General features: G+C 38.0%; 1 protein-coding gene across 4 annotated transcripts in view; it reads left to right on the forward strand.

The window, feature by feature from the left end:
• The window catches only part of MITF (melanocyte inducing transcription factor), a 214,931-nt gene that overhangs the window by 182,915 nt on the left and 12,635 nt on the right, over positions 1-19,381 (forward strand). Inside the window, exons 3-8 of one of the 4 annotated variants that reach the window (XM_014793684.2) lie at positions 218-445; positions 1,491-1,574; positions 3,722-3,817; positions 11,423-11,540; positions 13,428-13,502; positions 18,255-18,330. In XM_014793684.2, the coding sequence (XP_014649170.1) occupies positions 218-445; positions 1,491-1,574; positions 3,722-3,817; positions 11,423-11,540; positions 13,428-13,502; positions 18,255-18,330 (677 nt within the window). The remainder of the gene's footprint in view (positions 1-217; positions 446-1,490; positions 1,575-3,721; positions 3,818-11,422; positions 11,541-13,427; positions 13,503-18,254; positions 18,331-19,381) is intronic. The other 3 variants (XM_004419912.3, XM_014793686.2, XM_014793688.2) reach the window with 3 other exon arrangements.

Genomic DNA, 19,381 nt, shown 5'->3' on the forward strand with positions numbered 1-19,381 from the left:
AATAAAACAGGGCAAAGTATTACCCCAAATCCTAAGAGTTAGACTTTAAACTTCAGTAATATCAAAATCCATGAGCACAGTGCCTGGTACATAACAGGGGCTTAATAATTTATTCTGTTGGTGGACTGGCCAGTCTCATGTTTGTGCCTGAGAGAAAAGCTGTCCCAGACTCACGAATAACAGCGCTGTCTTCTCTTCCCTCCGTGGCTATGTTCAGGTGCAGACCCACCTCGAAAACCCCACCAAGTACCACATACAGCAAGCCCAAAGGCAGCAGGTAAAGCAGTACCTTTCTACCACTTTAGCAAATAAACATGCCAACCAAGTCCTGAGCTTGCCATGTCCAAACCAGCCTGGCGATCATGTCATGCCACCGGTGCCGGGGAGCAGCGCACCCAACAGCCCCATGGCTATGCTTACACTTAACTCCAACTGTGAAAAAGAGGTAATTCATGTCTCCTCCCCTCTTCTGTTTTCTTACACTGAATGACTGTCTGTTGGATATTATTCCCGCACTTGACTCTGGACTCTAGTCTGTCCGTCCGTGTGGCCATATTCACCGGCCTTTGTCCCAGATTCGCCAGCATGGCTGTTGCACTCCAGCCTCTTGTCACCGTCACTGGGTTATTGGGTTATGGTGCATGACAGGCGACCTGGCCCGCTCTGAGTGGAATGCAGAGGCGAGGACACTTTCTCTCTTAACCTGTTTCTGCTTCGTTAGCTGAGTGCGCTCTTCTCTTCACTGCCTTTCCGTTTACAAAGCAGCGAAAATGCAGAGAGAGGAGAAGGGAAGGTGGAAAAGGAAAAGGAAAAATAGGAAAGGTGTAGGACAGGCGATTTAGAAGTTCCACTTGTTGTGAATGTCTGGAATATTATTTCTCCCTGAGTTGAAAAAAAAAAAAAAGCACGGAATGTGTGTGGAGGAATTTGAATAACATAGCACATGAGAATTTTACGGAGAACCAAAGGTTTAATGGCTAGATAAATTCAGTTTGATAATAAAATTGTCGCTGCCCATTCAATCTGCTTTTGTAAAGACAGGATTGGAGACAAGACTCAAACGCACCTCACGCTAATTGTTGCATCCAAATTTGAAACATAAAAGACCTGAGAGTTGTGATTTAATGCCAGTTATTTCCAAATTATGAGATGATGAGCCTCATTTTAATGGAATTTTACTGTACTCTGAAATGTTTATGTGATTTCAGAGGTGACATTCCTGAAGTTCAGTTGATTTTAATTTCTAGAGGGACTAAGTCTTTTCCCCTGTGTCCAAGCCAGACCGCCTTGTTCTTCTCTGGCCATATTTGTCATCTATCAGGCTGATTTGATGGACTTTCTTCCTTCATTATTTTGTTTCTTGGTCAGATTCCACTTTATTTGAAAGCTTAGTTCATCTTGTTGCTGCACCATCAGCCTCGTGTGAACATGTCGTTGAAAAGTCATTTGCAAATCCAAGTCATGGGCTGATTTTGCTTGTGTTTTTGCAGGGGTTTTATAAGTTTGAAGAGCAAAACAGGGCGGAGAGCGAATGCCCAAGTATGAACACACATTCACGAGCATCGTGCATGCAGGTACTGAACGACTCTGCAGTCCAAGGATGTAACACTTTGTAATGAGAATCTATATTTGTGGCTAATCACACCTTCCTGATGACTTAAGGGTTTCCCCCCCCCCCATTGATTTTTTTTTTTTTAAAATACAGAAAGTTATGAACAAGACCATTTTCTTCATAATATCTCATGATTAAATAATTACTGGGGAAATTAAACTTAAAATGTATTTTTCCCCAAGTTACTTTAAGTCATTAAAAAGTGCTTAAAATACATAAATTTTAATAAATAAAATGTAAAATGCTGTGCTTCATTTTCATACCACCAGCAATGTATTTTATGCAAATTTGTAGGGTAGCAACTTTGATTAGTAAAACCAAGATGTGTGTGAGATCTATACATTGTTTTAGAAAATGGAATCTCATGGAACATACATTTTGAAACTTCATTAATTTAATAATATTTAATGGATATTTTCCCAAGTAATTAAAGGTTCTTCTATGATATCTTATTTAATGGATATATAAATTATGCTACATTCATTTATTAATATATTTATATATTTAAAAAAGTATGTATAGAGATATGAGAAAGAATAACCAAAACATTTTTTTTTGCTTTTCTATATTTCCTATTAACTCGCATTACTTTTTTCATAAGAGAAAAAAAAATTGTTTTGAAAATTCTATCACCTGAATCCCATTAATTTTATTTCCCTAAAAATAAAATTAAAAATATACAAAGAAAGGTTGTTCATAAGTCCCCTCACCCATTTGCCTGTTCACCAACTCAAGTAGAAAATCATCTCTTAAAGACAAACAGATAAAACTGGTATACCTAGAAATGGAACTTAATAAACAATGTGCTGGCAAACTGACCTCCAATTATTCTTCTCAGGGGTCACATAATAACACTGATTTTTTGAATGTTTACTATATTCTTGGTACTATGAGCTCTTTATATGGCTTATCCTTAAACCTCACAAGAATTCAGTAAGGCAATGAGTATTATTAACCCCTTTTACAGATTGACACACTGAAGCTCTTACAGATTAGGGGCTTTGCCCCTAATATGGAAAGTGGGAGAATGAAGATTCCAACGAGCCCCATAACAATGGAGCCTGTTCTCTTTAATTGGAAGTGGCAAAAAGACACAAAGGACCATCCCTCTGAGTTCTGAGATTTCATTGTGTACTTATGAAGCACGATTAAGATCCAAGCCTGTGTGTACATGCACACACACACACACACACACACACACACACACACGCAGACACTCCAACTAGCTCAAATACAGAAGGTGTTTACAAAGAAATGTTTTCACAGACTTGTCTTTGCAAGTGCTGCAATGCACATGTAATCACTGTTGTTTGTTGTCATAACCGATGTTTTGGTACTTCAGGAATAAACTTGACCTAGTGGGAATGGCAGCTCCACGACAGTAATGATAACCTCGTCCTGGTGTTCTCCTTGGGGAGTACCAAGCACACTGGCAGCTGTACAAGGAGAAATTTATTTTACAAGTACACTGATCTTATTTATAAGATCAGTGCAGGGCTAGCCAGTGGCCTGGGAGTCACAGTGCCCTACATGCCCCTGTGGGAGCAAAGGGCTGAATTTACCATCTGTTTTCCTACTTCAAAGAGGATGTGGGAAGGATATGGGGCAGAGTTCTTAGAAAAACAAGGAAAAGGCAGCTATCATTCAAGATGAAGTTTCCGGGTTCTTCTTTCTTGTTTAGGTTGGGCAGTTTAGCATCGCAGTTGAGAGCATGGGTTCAAATTGTGGCTCTAACCCTTCTTTGATGTGTGACTTTGGGCAAGTTGCTTCTCATTTATCTCACCTGGAAAATTAGTATAATAACAGCACCTACCCTGATAGAGTTATTGTCAGGGTAAATAACTTAGCCCATGCAAAGCCCTGAGCTCAGTGCCTGGCATCTAGTAATCACTCACTAAGTGCTGGTTGCAGATGTCATTCTTATCACCCCCTAGTGTTAATGGCCTCCAATAACATTCATATTTGGGGAGGAAAAGGACAGTTACTTCTTAGAATCTAACTAAAGAGTGTTATTGCTTTGGATAAGAAAAGACCATGGATCTCTTTTTGGGTTGCTTTGCACAGTTTTTGCTTATATCTGTCTCTCTTCCATTGCCCCTTTTCCTGCAGATGGATGATGTGATCGATGACATTATTAGCCTAGAATCAAGTTATAATGAAGAGATCCTGGGCTTGATGGATCCTGCGTTGCAAATGGCAAATACGGTATTGATGACTTTTTTTCCCCAAAGAAAATCTTGAGATGTTTCTAGTGTTCTCTCTCTTTTTCTTAACTTTTAGTTTCTTTGCAAGGGATTCATTGAGAAATTTATTAATAATAAAACAGAATTATCTCAGGATCAGAAATAAGTGACTTTGACATCAGAAATTAAGAATTTCTCATGAGTTTATCAGTAATCCCATGATAAAGCTCTACATTCCCTGGACTCCAAGTCCACTTTCAGTGGTACCTTAGACTTTCCAATTCCCCTGACATCTAATGCCCAACTTAGTATACTGCTGCCAAGGGAAATGCTATGGACTATACTATTTACAGTGGTATTCTAGTTGACCTGAAAAATAAATGCAGTTTTTAAAGGTGGTACCTTACTAGTCATGGGTGATAGAGGGATAGTCTTCAACAGTGAAATTTATTCTAATTTTAGTTAATAAACCAGTGGTCATAATTGCTCTTATGTTACTTATTTCTCTCTATAATTTAGAGCCTTGCCTGTATTGTTTATTTTTTTTCACTCCTTACATATGTGTCTTATGTTACTGTTTGCCAAAGTCTTTTTGCAGATCTTATGTAGCCCTTGCAATGATTCTGAGTCAAGTTGGGGTGGTGTCATTGCCCTCAGTTTTAAGATTACAAAAGGTTAACTAGTCTTGCATAAGATTACATAGCTTAGGTGTGTCACAAGAATACTTCAGTAGGTCTTTGAATGCCTAGTCTAGTCTTTCTCTGTTTTCTGTAAGAGCAAGGCCACGAGACTCTCATATTCTTTAATAACTAGTATTTAAAAGACTAACTTCCGTGGGGGAGAGAGTGTAAAAGGGAGTAGTTATTTAATGGGTATAGAGTTTCAGACTTGCAAGATGAAAAAGTTCCAGAGATCTGTCTCACAACGATATGAATATACTTAACACTACTGACCTGTACACTTAAAAATAGTTAAGGTAGTAAATTTGATGTTATATGTTTTTTACCACAATAAAAAAAATTATTTAAAAAGACTAAATTCCAGTAATAAATTCCCTCTGCCAGGGCGCATGATAGCTCTCGCTTATTTACACCAAAAGATTTAGTAAACTAAATTTTCATAGTTAGCATTTTCTTTTCTTTTCCATCTTGATCCAGTTCTTTAAGTTCACTTACTTGAAATCTTGAGGGGTGAGGACTTCCCTTGAAACCTCAGAGCTTCTTCTAGGATCTTTAGTTTCTGTCAGCTTCCTACCCTTGTGAACTTACCCCCTGGTTTTGAAAGAACTAAATGTTCTTTTATCCTGACGAGTGTTTCCATTCCAAACTCTCCCCACCCTCTTTGAACTCTTGGTTGGCTTCCATCGAACCCTTCTGCTTTCAACTATGTGCATCCCTTGAGGCTGACTACACTTGTCAGTAGTCAAAATCCTAGGACAAACGTGAGCAAAACACTTGGGGGAGCTTGCACTGGGGAATTTATAAATATACCCAAAGACCTGGCTATATTTACAATGTTTTCACGGCCCTGGCAGCATTAATTAGCAATGGCCCAGTCATCTCAAAAGAAGTTTGCTGATGAGGGTGGTCACTTTGCCAGTGGTATCAAATGGGTACCTGAGCACACTCAGGACTGTAGAATTGATGTGTTCTTTTTTTAGGTCATTGTCATTGTCTTTTTTTTCCCCCAATGGTGAGGATCTTTGAAGTCATCTGATCCAGCCTAGTACTCAGTGCATTAACTTCCTCTTGCATATCCTCCATCCCCTACAAAAAAACAAAAGGCAGGCATCCAGCTTCTTGAAAGCCTCCCGTGAAGGATAGGCAGTAACTCACAGGAGAAGCAGTGAAGCACAATGGTTAGGAGTTAGAGATTTGTGATCAGACTTGGGTTCAAATCCTAAGTCTGCCATTTACCATGTGACCTTGCAGGTTACTTAGCTTCTTCAAGTCCTGCATTTCCCCATCTGTAAAATGGGACTGATAATTGGACTTGCCTCACATGGTCGTGTCACTTGATAAAGTATATATAGTGTTTAGCATTAGAAACGTAAGTGGTATTCAATATCTAAATCAATAAGTGTAATTTATTAATTAGAATACCAAATAATTTTGATAGTATTTTATTCAGCTGATATTCATTGAGCACCTGTAATGTGTCAAGCTCTATGTTAGAATAACATCATACATAATAATCAAAATATTCCTCACAGTGAGTCTCTGTAAATTCCAGGCACGGGTCCCAGTTTGCCTCATGGAGAACTTGTCCTCATGACAACCTTTCTCAAAACAGTTGTCATGACCCCCATTTGCTTCTCCCCTTTAGACTGAATACTCGTGTCTCTGTAGTCAGTCTGCATTAGAGTTGACATCTTATTCCTTAATTATCTGATTGCTCCTGAACTAATTTTACTATAGATTTAGCATTTTTTAAATGCCTAATATGTGACCAGCACTAGGTGAGGTGCTGTGGATGCAGATGAGTAAGGTTGCTTCCTGTTGTCATGGGGCTTACTGGTCTGGAAAGGGGAGACCACTTTAGCCCTTGAATGGAGAAGGATAATTTAGGAGCAGAGAGGCCATCTCGGAGGAGTTCTCATATAGGAATGATCCTCTGGGCAGAGTTGAATTAATTCCCAGCCATGAGGGGAGTAACCTACAGCAACCCTCAGAAGTCCCTGACTTTGTTTCAGCATCCATTTCTCTTCTATATTCCCACCCTGGAAAAGGCTAAATGTGCCCCACTGGAGCCTTCCCTTGATGAAACTATTTCAGCATTTTACTATTAGGGGAAAGACAATATAACATAGATGTTAGGAACACAGACTCTGAGCCAAACATCTGAATTCAGTACATAGGCTTGGGTGAGTTATTTGACCTCTCTGCCTCACTTTCCTTGTCTGTAAAATAGGGATAATAATAGCATCTAAAACACAGAATCCATGTGAAAATGGATTAAGAGTTAATGCACAAAAAGCATTTAGAACCATCCTGGCCCTGATAGGCTCTCACTAATAGTTACCAGCTATTATTCTTGGTAAACTTGAGTTTTAGTTGTCAAAATTAAATAACAAAGCTACTACAACTTACTAACATTTAAATTTTTTTCCCCACACTAAAGTTTCAACTTAATGTTTTTCATGTTGGGCATTTTTTTCCCTTTATTTGATTCTTTGAAATGCTTTACTTAAAGTTAACTACTTAAAAAACATAAAGTGGAAGGGACACTTAGAGAAGAAACTATCCTAAGGGAATTGAAGTCTAGAAATAACTATTCTGAGAGCACAAGGGCCCTCTTGTACCATCACAAACAAAGAATAAAAGTCCCAGTTTACTTGTTCTAACAGCGTTCAATTGATATTCAGAGAAGAGGACCATCCAGAGAGAGAAAAATAATAACGTTTTACAATTATCATTGACTTGGAAAAATATTCATTTTGGTGGAGCTTGAAGAACTCGATTCAGACCAAGTTTGGGGCACAGACCCCTGCCTGTCTACGTTCTCTTTCTTTGTCCTGATTAGACTGTGGCTCTCATCTGTCCTTTGTGTGGCTTGTGTGCTGAAAGTGAAATCTTGTCCATCAGGTTAATGCGCTGGATAAACACCCAGCAGAGACACAACATATCCATGTTAACAGAAGATGCTTCTTCCTCTCCTTTAGCTGAAAAGGTGTTGTTCTGAGCTAATTAGGATAATAATTGTGTTTCTGAAGGAATTTTTCTAACCCAGAAGGAGAAGCACAGATTCCTTTCTTAAATATGCATGGCCAGGAGACTAATTTTTAATTAATTAATTAAATTTTAATTTTATTTTTAATTTAATTTAATTTAATTTTAATTAAAAATTATTGTAATCAACCTTCCTTTTAGTAGCTTTAATAAGATGACATGCATTAATACCAAGAACATAAGCCACCATTTACCACCAGGTCTCTCAGCTTTGGCACTATTGACATTTGAGACGGATAATTCTTTGTTGTGGAGGCTGTCTTGTCCATTGTAGGATGTTCAGCAGCATCCCTCGCCTTTACATACTAGGTGCCAATAGCACCCTCCTTACGAGTTGTGACAAGCAAAAATGTTTCTAGACATTGACAGATGTCCCCTGGTGGGAGAAACGCTGATTGAAGGTAATGAGTGGGCACTTCAGCCTTGCAGATCCCCTAATTTGAGATTTGCATTGTAATGTGGTACAATTGGGGTAATGATTGACAGGATACTTGTTAATTAACATGCAGATAGTTTTGTTGATCAGAGTGAAAATTAGCTTGACTGTCCAAATTGTAGACTGGGAATAGAGTACTTTCTAGAAAATTACAATATTACTAAACGTAGCAGCTTATCGACCACTTAAGTAGCAGGCACTGTGTTCCACCTACTTTATCTCATTTAATTCTTACAAAGCTCTGTGAGATGGGTGATGTGATTGCCACTTTTCAGTGGGGGACACCATACCTCCGAGAGGCTAATACCACACGGCAGGTCAGTAAGAGAGGCAGGTTTTAACCCGGGTCTCTGACTCCTAAACCTAGGCTGTAAATCACTGCACTATTAATTTGTAAATTTGAGTATCCACACTTGGTTAGTGAGCGACTTTGCTCAGGTCCACGTGGAGATTAATTGAAAATTGCAGTTTCTACTTGGTTAATATCAGCAGGTTGATACTGCCCCCCAAATACTGCTATTAACATGGGACATGAACCTCCTACCAACAATCTCCATTCAGACATAGCAAGAACCGTGGTTTTCTTTCTGTAAAATCTGTAAGATAATGTACACAAAGTGCCTTTCTAGTTCTGTGCCTGGCCCAGAATAGGTGCCCACAGTTACATCTTCCCCATCAGAGTACTCTGGCAGGCTCTATGCCACCTACTCCTCATCAGCAAGTATTGGAAAAGCAGCCGAAATGGGAAATTTTTACGGGACTAGATAGAGAGTTATAAGCTGCTTTTTGGACTGGAAGTAATGATGCCTGAGCTCAGTGGAGTGCCTCATAAGGCATCTAATTATAGAGATTTTAATTCATCTCCTTTCTTGGTGGGCAGTGCTGTCAATCCATGCCAGTCACAGCCATCTTCTCTTAAATTTGTAACCCCCTCCCAATCCATTTGTCTCTGAGCCTCCCCTAGTCTTGCATCACTTCCACCCCCTCCCCTCCCCCTCCCCCTCCCCTCCGCTCCCCTCCCCTCCCCTCCCCTCCCCTCCCCTCCTCCCCTCCCTCCCCTCCCCTCCTCCCTCCCTCCCCCTCCCCTCCTCCCTCCCCTCCCCTCCCCTCCCCTCCCTCCCCTCCCCTCCCTCCCCCTCCCCTCCCCTCCCCCTCCCCCTCCCCTCCCCTCCACCCCACCTGTACCTCCATCAGTCTTTCCATCTCTTTCCCCATTTCCACCCCACCTCTGTGTCTTTGTCTCTGTCTCATTCCCAGTTTTTGATTTTTTGCCCTTTGTGTCTTTCTATCTCGGTCTTCCTCTCTCTGTGAGCTTGCATTTATTATTAGGTTTATATATCCATATCTTTCTTTAGAGTATGGTTAGAAAATATATTCTTGTTCTGAAGAAGCTTATAATTAGGTATCTGTTCAATGTAGATCCATTGGTAACTTAGAGGTTTTTTTTTTAAAGATAGCTGTACCTATCACTTCCCTATTATTGGTAACTTAGAGGTTTTTTTTTTAAAGATAGCTGTACCTATCACTTCCCTATTATATATTTATCGCCAACAAATCATCATTATAACATGATTGCATGTTTTACATACAATTTGCATATGAAAACATAATATATATGATTTGTATTTCTAGAGCTATGGGAATAATTTTTTTAGCTTGTTGCCTTGAATTTTGAAGTCACGTTCTTGGTTTATTAATACCCAGGAGTTCTCCCCAAATCTGACACTCCATAAAGATAGGATAAAGCTTCGGAATCCAGATGAGTTGCCGGATGTCATAGCAGCTTTATAGGTTTCAACTCTCTGACTTTTTACAGTGCTGTATTGCAACATTTTGTGCTCCTTTCACTTTGCTGTGTTAAGTTGGACAAGAATAAAACTGAACATACACAAGGCAAGGTCGACCCTGACAAGGTGACCTATTTCAAATAAAACCACTTAGTGAACTGACAGCTAATAATCAAAGTCACTTTTTATCAATTCCTTAGCTAGAAGGCCTTGAAATGAGGTTCAAGGGCATTTTAAATTATCACAATACATTGTTTTATATGCACATGTAAGTGGGGTATGTGTATTACATTTTATATACATGATATAAATGCTGCCTTCAAAAAGGAGCAAAAGACTAAGTGGAGAAGAGAGAGACATGCTCTGCTGATCTCTGCTGATCTCTCTGTCCTCCCTGCCCCAGCCTCATTTATATTAACCTGTTGAGATGTATCTTATTCTATGTGCAGCCCTCCTCCATCTCTTTAGCTAGGGGTTTGGTTCTTAGAATATTTATTTAGAAGCCATGATAGGAATAGATGGCTGATGGCTACCAATGAGGGAAAACACATTGGATTCTCTCTTTATTTCATATTCTATATTTTCACCTGTATGTTAGTGGTTATTTGAGAGAATGAAAGATGCTATATTGCAGTACAATCTTTACTAGCTACCTCTCAATCACTAAACATTTATATCACACTTAAATGCTATCTAAATTTACTTTTCTCAGATGTAGAGTAAAATTCAGTGTGTGTAATGAAGTAAGAAAGGACTAAAAGACATAAAGTCTTACCTGGTAATAATAGTTATAGGAGTTGTTTGAATTAAGCTGGAAATGAGAATTTTCTATGGTGAAAGTGGTGAGGTCGTTTAATTGTGTCCCTGGAATTAACATTTAGAACTTTATTTCAGGGAGTGGGAGTAGGAAATACAATAGAGCGTATCAAACTCCTGAATGAACCAGTCACAGGGAAATGCATGTATGACAAAAGGAAGTCGATGTCGGGAAGAAATAAGTTCACTACTTTATAGTGTTCAATTCATAACTAGAGAAAAACGGTCTTAAGCTAGCTTGGGAACACTAAATATTTCTTCTTTTTCTTTTCTTTTTTTTTTAGGTGTAACTTTTTTTCTTTTACTAAAGTCAGGGGGCTCCCTCTTGTGGCTTTGTGAAAAATTTCAGTTTCAAGGAAAATAGCTTTTCTTGAGCAATAAGGAAACTATTTCTTTTCCAATAAGAAAACACTTTTCCTTGTAAAAGTACAAGAGCGAATAAGGGAGAGGGGAAGAGAGGGAAGGAAGAAAATTGACTTTAATGAAAAACCCGATTTGGTGAAAAAGGTCGTCCTGCATAGAACCCTGTTTTACCATAATAGCCAGCTTTTACTGAACTTCTACTATATGCTACTAGATGTGCTGGATAATGCTCAAAACAAACTATAAGCTGGGTAGTATAACCATTTTTATGGGTCTGAGATTCTGCATTCTTTCCTCTCTCTAAGGGAGCTAGCTAAGGAGACCATATATCTGTGACAGAAGAAAAGGTAAACACCCCATGTTTCCTAGTTTAAAAAAATGGCTTTCTATATCAAACCATTTCCCTTAAGTCAAGCCTGGAATAGGATATGGGTTTTATGTGAATAACTTAGGAATTGTTCAACAATCCATTTCTGTTACTGTTTTTCTGTCTCTAGTTACCTGTCTCCGGAAACTTGATTGACCTTTATGGCAACCAGGGCCTGCCGCCCCCAGGCCTCACCATCAGCAACTCCTGTCCAGCCAACCTTCCCAACATAAAAAGGGAGCTCACAGGTAAATACCTGGCAAATGTGCCTCTTACTGGGGATTTTCTGCAAACTCTCTGATAAGCAACATTATCAAGATAGTGACTCACAGACTCACAGACATACTTTTTTAGCTCTATGCAGTGGTTAAAACATTGAGCAATATTTTCAGATAGTGGATTTATACTTGAAAATCCTAGTTTCCAGTATTTCTTGAGATACTGGAAACTGGGGCCGCCATTACTCCATGGCATCATTACTCCATGACCCCCATCATTGTGTCCATGGCTGTTGTCCCCTTTGGAATGGAGGCAACAGACAACACTTTCCATTATAAAATGTGTCCACCCAGTCTGGTGTTGATATTACTTGCCAAGCCCTTAGAGGCACTGAGTTTGAGAACCCTGGTCTGAGTTTTCCTTTGACACACATTTAAGCCCACAGTTGGGATAGGGTAAGAATAGATTTCTTACATCTTCAGATGCCTTCTGTTATTTTTGCTATATCATGGTGCAAAAGATTTATTACAGAAAAGAAAAAAATAAATTATAAAATGGAGCAATGGATATTGTTTGTTCTTGAGGCAGGTGTGAAATTACCAATTTCGCCATTTTGTTTAATGCTTTTCGGAAGGCATTTGGCCGTTAAAACATGACGAAACGATATTAGAACTGGCATTCTACCATGCTGAATTTTATGGCCCTCACCTCGTCCTCCTTTTTATTACTTGGTTCTTGCATCCTGGAAGATTGGGTGAACAGACTGAGAATATGGAATATTGATTTGGTGCAGAAAATTCCTGTTCTGTTCAAGGGTATCTCTTTAAAAAAATACTTCAGAAAATTGTGGCAGGATAAAGACTTTTTAAAAGAAATCATTGATTTGAGTTGAAAAAGATAACCGATTAATTAATAAGTAAAAACCAATGGAAACCAACAAATAAGTAGATACCCTACCAGGAAGGAAAAGTACCATGGAGTCTTAGAAAATATTGCCAAATGAGATCTATATTAAATAATGATAAAATATGGTTAGAGCAACATGAGTGAAATTCTTTCTACTTCAGTACAAAGTGGAGTTTTATGCTTCAGTGGCTATAAGTTATACTAAAAAGATTTCTACTTTGAGGTAAAATTCTGAATTATGGTACTATAATATTTCAGATATCACTTCTGAAAAGAAAATAACAGAGGTTCCTGAATCCCAAGATTACTCAAACAGCATGTTTTTTTCTTGTTTTGTTTTGATCTCTGTAAAGCAAAAAGTAATCCTTATCACAGAGATCTCACAAGAGTTGCTCTGCTGCAAATAGACCTTTCCAAATGGAGTTGCCACCAGATGCCTCTGTACCCTGTTCCTATTTTTGTTTTGATAAACTCAGACTAGTAAATAGTTGCTCCTAAGAGTCATTAAATAATTTCATTCTAGAAGGTTCTGATAGAACCTGACTCCAAGTTCTGAAAAAATGAGTTTATGCCCATAAATCCGTTAGAGATTCATTTTGGGGGCTTCTCTACTCTGTTTTCGTGTCATTGTGTTACACGAGGCATCAAAGAAAGACAAAGTTCTACTGCCCAAAAAGAAAATTTGACTCCTGATAATAGACTATCAATAGCAAATTTTCATAGTTTTCTAGTTATTTTTCTCTTGTTCATACCTGTATGATTACAGCGTGTCATACATCTTTGTCACTGGTCTTTTACCATTTTCTAGGAGCCAAGTTTTTGCATTTATTTGATTTGATTCTTTTGAAAAAATGCAAATTTTATAAAAGTCATAATTTTAAAAACTGTATTTTTACTTAGAGTCAAGTCAGATAAGCTTCCATATGTTTAGAAAATGAGCTGTTTTGAAGTTTACTTTATTGTGTGCCTTGAAAAGTTCCAATTTCTAATGACTTCATTCACGTGCACAGCGTGTATTTTTCCCACAGAGTCTGAAGCGAGAGCATTGGCTAAAGAGAGGCAGAAAAAGGACAATCACAACTTGAGTAAGTTGGTTTTATGTTCATACTATTTGGTATTGGAGTTGATGTTCCCCCATATATCAAGATTTTTCCAGAAATTGTGGAGGGGAAAAACTGATTTCTAAACGTATATTTTATGGAAGAAAATTGTTTTTCGGAGGAACCAAGGTATACATTTTTTCCCATATTTCTGATCAAATTGAGTTTTTTTTATATCCTTGTTTTCAGTATCCCGAAGAGTATTTATTTTCCTTGTTTATAGTAATGGTTTGTGTGTGTGTCTGTGAGAGTGAGGGAGAGCTGATCCCCAACTACCCACTTAGAAATGTTGCTCACACTGGAACTTATTAACAAAAATGAATTATGGGATCACCTTCTCCAGTGAGATTTGAAAGAAAAAAAATGAAAAATCTGGAGGGCAGTAAATGCGTGTGGTAGCCTCCCAAATTTCTGACTTAAAAAACAAAAGTCTTCTAACATTTGAAATTATTTTCTATGTGTTTAATTTACTCTTGATCAAATCTTTAAATTTTTACTATGAAAACTTAAAATTTTTGTTTTATAAACAAATAAGAGAGACTGCACGATTAAAAAAAAGGGATTGGGCGTGGAGATAGGAAATAGTTTGCAAGTGTGTGAATTTCTCATTTCATGGCCTCCTTTCCTCTTTTTTTAAATTGATTTTTAAAAATATGAGTTACGTATAAACACTTTTTCCTTATCAAAATGGTAGAAAAAGGCCAGATTTTTCCTTTGATCTCCAGGAATAAGAATTATTGTTTTCAATTTGCTGCTGGTCTTCCCAACCTCTATGTATTTAAGAATGTATGCACATATGCGCACAGAGGATAAATAGCATTGTTTTGTGTGTATTTTAACACAAACAGTGTCATATTGTCCATATTCTGTTGCTGCTTGCTTTTTTTTCAGCAGTATGTCCTGAAGACCTTTTGCTGTTATTAATCTAGATCTATCTACTTTTTAAAAACTGTTGCATAGTATTCCACAGTGTGACTGTGTGATACTTAGCAATCATCCTACTGCTAAGTGTTTATCTTGTTTCCAGTTTTTCCCTATTATTTTAGAAACAATGCCGTAGTCATCATTTGCATACACGCCTCTTTGTGTACAGGGGAGTTTGTTTCTCCAGGTTAGGTACTGAGAAATGGAATAGCTGTGTCCCAGAGGGGGTGAGTTTTTTCTTTTAATAGATACTGCCCTTCCCAGTTCTCATTTCAATAGGAGAAGCTTTCCTCATCTTTTAACCAAGAGATTTGGACTAATATTTCAAAGGTCTTCTCTAGCTTCCAAGTAATTTTACTCTTAAGATATTTCTTCTTTTAAAATGCCTTAGAAATAAGGTAATTAGGCATTATCCAAAACTTCACCTACCTGAAATGTGGAAAACTAAGTTGGATCTTGTCAAAAACAATATACGCCTTTACTTAGGCACCTAAACTCTCAAGTTCAGGGTTGTCAGTAACATGCCAACATGGTCACCTCAAACTCTGGGAGCTGTAAAACCATCTTACGATCTCATCTAACCATTGGAAATAACACTCAAGGTTAGAGTCCCTGTTGGCATAGTTCTTCCTCTTCTAGGAGTTTATTACTCAGTGAGAAGAGCAAGTGACAGAATAATATCTACAGTATCCCGTTATGTAAAGAGATACACTGTCTAGGAATGTGTGTGTGTGATGTGGATGTGTGTATGTGTGGGAGAAGATCTAGGAGTCACCCTTATCCATGACGATTTCCTCAGATGTCTAGATATGGATGGTATAAGAAGTTAGCTTTTACTTTTTACTTCATACATTTTTGTATTTTTTGAAATTTTTTGCAAGCTTATATCAGTTTTGTAATAAAAAAATAATTGGGGAGGGAAGGCACTGAAATAAAGATAAAATGTGATACATCTAAATGTTGACAATGAGAGGTGTCAACAATATGCTAAGTGAGAAAAGATAGATGCAGAATTGTTTTCAGTGTAATTCTATTTTAACTGTATCATTCTTTATTTAACACATAGTTATTAGGGGACTACTATGTGCTAGACTCCTGTGGGTGCTTGAAATGCAACAGAGAATAAAAACAATAAATAAATGAAATATGCAGATATTAAATGGTAGACAGTTCTGTGAGGAGACAAAGGGCAGCCAAGGGGGTAGAGTGTCAGGATGGGCATGGGAGGTGGTGGTTCAGCTTTGAATTGGGTGGTCAGGGAAGGGTCATAGGTAAATTTGATTCACTACCTGAGGGAGGTGAGGGCAGAGCTAAGGTATCTGGGGGAAGAGTGTTCCAGGCAGGGGAGACAGCAGTATGAAGTCCTAAAGTGGGGAGTGTGTCTGGCTTGGTTGAGGAACAGCAAGGAACCTGTGGGGCTAAAGGGGGGGAACACAGGTGAGTCACAATAGGAGATGTGGTCAGAGGGGTGGGAGGGCCAAATCCTTGTAGGGCACCTCAAGGACTTGGCTTTTCTCTAGGTGAGATGGGAAGTGATTGGAGAGTTTTGAGCCAAGGATTGACATGCTCTGACTTATGCTTTAATACAATCCCTGTGGCTGCTATGTTCTAGAAAGGCCAAAGTGGGTAGGGAGTGAGTGAAGCAGAGATACCAGTTAGGAGGATTGCAATAATCCAGGCACAAGATGATGGTGGCTTCTGTCAGGTGGCAGTGTAGGGGACAGTTTCTGGAAATATTTTGAAGGTAGAGCTAACAGATTTGATGATGGATCATATGTAGGCTGTGAGAGGGACAGAGCTGCAGCACTGATCCAAGGTTCTGGCCTAAACAACTAAGTGAGGTGGGGAAGCCTGTGTGTGAAGCTATTTGAGTGGAGAAGATCAGGAGCTCATGTTTGAAGTGTTGGACTGTCCACTAGACATCCGTATGGAGACATCTAGTAGTCACTTAGACGTATGAGTCTGGAGTTCTGGGGAGATGTCTGGCCTGGAAATATAAGTATGGAGTCATCAGTGTATACATGGTATTCAAAACTGAGACTAAATGAGATCACCAGAAAGTGATTGTAGATAAGAATTCTAATGACTGTGTCCTAGGTGCACACCTGTGCCATGTGCGTGTTTATTTTCAGAGCAGAGAAATAATCACAAAGGATATATAAGAAACTTAACAGTGGTTGCATCTGGATCTAGGGGATTTTTAATTTTACTTATAGGGGACTTTTATTTTCACTTTTTGTATTTCAGTATTGTTTTGATTTTTATGATTATCATATACTTGGAAAAGTAAGAGAAAGTATCAGCTTCAGAGTTTTGGAGGAGGATAGCTAGAAGATCAGAGATCCAAAAATTCCTTCTTCAGAACCATTGATATCATTTACTGTTTCTATTTTATTAAAGTCTAATGATAAGGCAGTATGATATATGACTGATTTAATCATAGAAATAATCACTCAGCTAAGAAGAAAAATGCAATTTATATATTAGGAAAGCAGTGAATAAAATTTATCTAAGTGTACAGAATATTAATGAGTGAAACATAAATATATATTAGACTATAATGTATTTAAAGTAAAATATTAAGAACTTTAACCCAATTTATTAGACCTTAAATTATTTAGAATTTATTTGCCAGACTAGGTAAATTAGACACGTTTATTAACTCATATGCCTTACTCTTTCACCGTCCCCTAAGAAGATGTTAATTTAGTTGAACATACAACTGGATTTATAATATAAAAATGCTGTTAGGTTGCAGGGTATAGTTAAAGATGCTAGACTTAAGTTCCAAGGTTGTCTTATCCAGTATAGTAACCACTCCACATGTCTGCCTGTTGAGCACTTGAAATGTAGCTAGTCCAAATGGTGACGTGCTTGAAGTGTGAAATACACACTGATTTCAAAAAGTTAGTACAAAGAAAAGAATGTAAATATCTAATTTATAAATTTTTATATTGATTACACATTGAGATGATAATATTTTGGATAGAGTGGGTTTAATAAAATGTTAAGTTAATTTTACCTCTTTTTATCTTTTTAACGTGGCTACCAAAAAATTTAAAATTACTTATGTAGCTTGCATTGTATTTCTGTTGGGCAGTGCTGGGCTGGAGCAGGGGTTTTAGTATGACCCGTGAGTTAAGAATGTTTTTTACATTTTTAAATGGTTAAAAAAAATCAAAACAAGAATAATATTTTGTGATATGTGAAAATTCTTTAAAATCCAAATTTTGGCATCCAGTGTTTCTCATTAATAGACTTGCATTGCAAAAACTGTCCCCAGTTAATATTGCCAACGTTTTGAATTTTGTCAATAAAAAATTTGTGGAAATCTGTTTTTTCTCTGTCATGTAAGTTATATCCTCAATTTTTGCCATTTAGCTCGCAAAGCCAAAAATACTCACTCTCTGGCCCTTTGCAGAAAGTTTGCCACCCCTGGTCTGGAGGCTCAGGGTTGAGTTCGGGCTGTTCCCCACTTATTGCTGGGTGTCCTCCTCAAGTTCCTAATATCTCCAAGGATGTTTCATCATTTGTAACTGAGGATAGTGACTCGTTTCAGGGTTGTTATAGGATCGAATGAGAAATTGCATATCTCAGGGCTTTGTAACTGATCAAGTTCTGTATAAAGCTAGCTCATTTTTTCAAGTGCTTCAACCTCAGTACCAAAAACATGGTAAAAACGGGGAAATAGAGGTTCAGGGGTTGCATTGTCCTAACCCGGGGAAGTTAACACCCACATGCCTTGAATGGGATGTGCTGACTGTGTATGTGGCGCTGATACTGATGGCCCTTTCCTGTGCTCTTTTCTTGAAGTTGAACGAAGAAGAAGATTTAACATAAATGACCGCATTAAAGAACTAGGTACTTTGATTCCCAAGTCAAATGATCCGTGAGTATAATTGCGTGTTAATCTGCATCGTATCTTTTTTCATACCTTAATGTTTTTTCATATGTTGCAAAAATTGGGCAGTTATAAAAATTATAGTAAAGAAGTGCCCTCTCTCCCCTTGGTCTCATTCTTAATTACTTCTTACACCTTTCTTTTGGTTACTCTCATCAAACTGCAATTTCAAGAGAAATAAACTGAATTGTACAAAAGGATTCTTGGAAGTGAGATGTTCAGTTTTGGGTGTGAGGAGGTGGCTTTCTGAAATCTGAGAATCCTTGGCAAAGAAGCACCGAGCTGCCAAAAAAAGTTATTTTAACAGTTCATGCAGTACAGAGATTTCAGTCGCTATTAAAGCAGGATTTGTTGACTATTTGTTCTTCAGCTCTGACAATATCTGTAGGCGCTGCGAGCTGATATTGGAGACCTCAGGTTTAACAGTATTCCACAGACAAAAGGTCAATTTTTTTTGAAAACTTGCATGCTCTTTGTATGTTTTACCCATCTAGAAAAAAAAGTAATTTTTAATCCTCTTCTGAGTACAGGTTAGCTAATTTGGATTTCGACTTTCAGGCTCCCTGCCTCCCCCCCCCCCCCCCCCCGCCCCTGGCCCCATTTAGAGATAACAGTTGTAAAGATAATTTTCCTGGCAGCAATGTCAGCAAATAGGACAACAAATACACAATTTTTATCCATTAGAAATTGGCCCATTTGAAGTAAGGGGTTAGAAGATGTATACATTTTAATGGCTCCCACAGGCATTCTATGAAATTAGCCTTTGAATATGACCTTTTAGCTACCTAATAAAATGTAAAGATGAAATCAAGCATTATTCATGCAAGGCTTATTAAATTTGCTATTCACATTATTGTCAGGGAATTTATGACAAAGTAAAATAAAACCATTGCCCATTGTAAGGTGGTTTTGATGGATGTTCCACCACAATTTCCATCATCAACATTTTGCTTTCCCAGGTTTCTAGGAAAGCCATTTTGAAACTCAAAACATTCAAATTCTCAGTTCTGCAGCACAAATTTATCCTACTAAGGGGCTG

The sequence above is a fragment of the Ceratotherium simum genome, chromosome 5 (assembly GCF_057802395.1).
Source record: "Ceratotherium simum simum isolate JZ-2026a chromosome 5, ASM5780239v1, whole genome shotgun sequence".
NCBI lineage: Eukaryota > Metazoa > Chordata > Mammalia > Perissodactyla > Rhinocerotidae > Ceratotherium > Ceratotherium simum.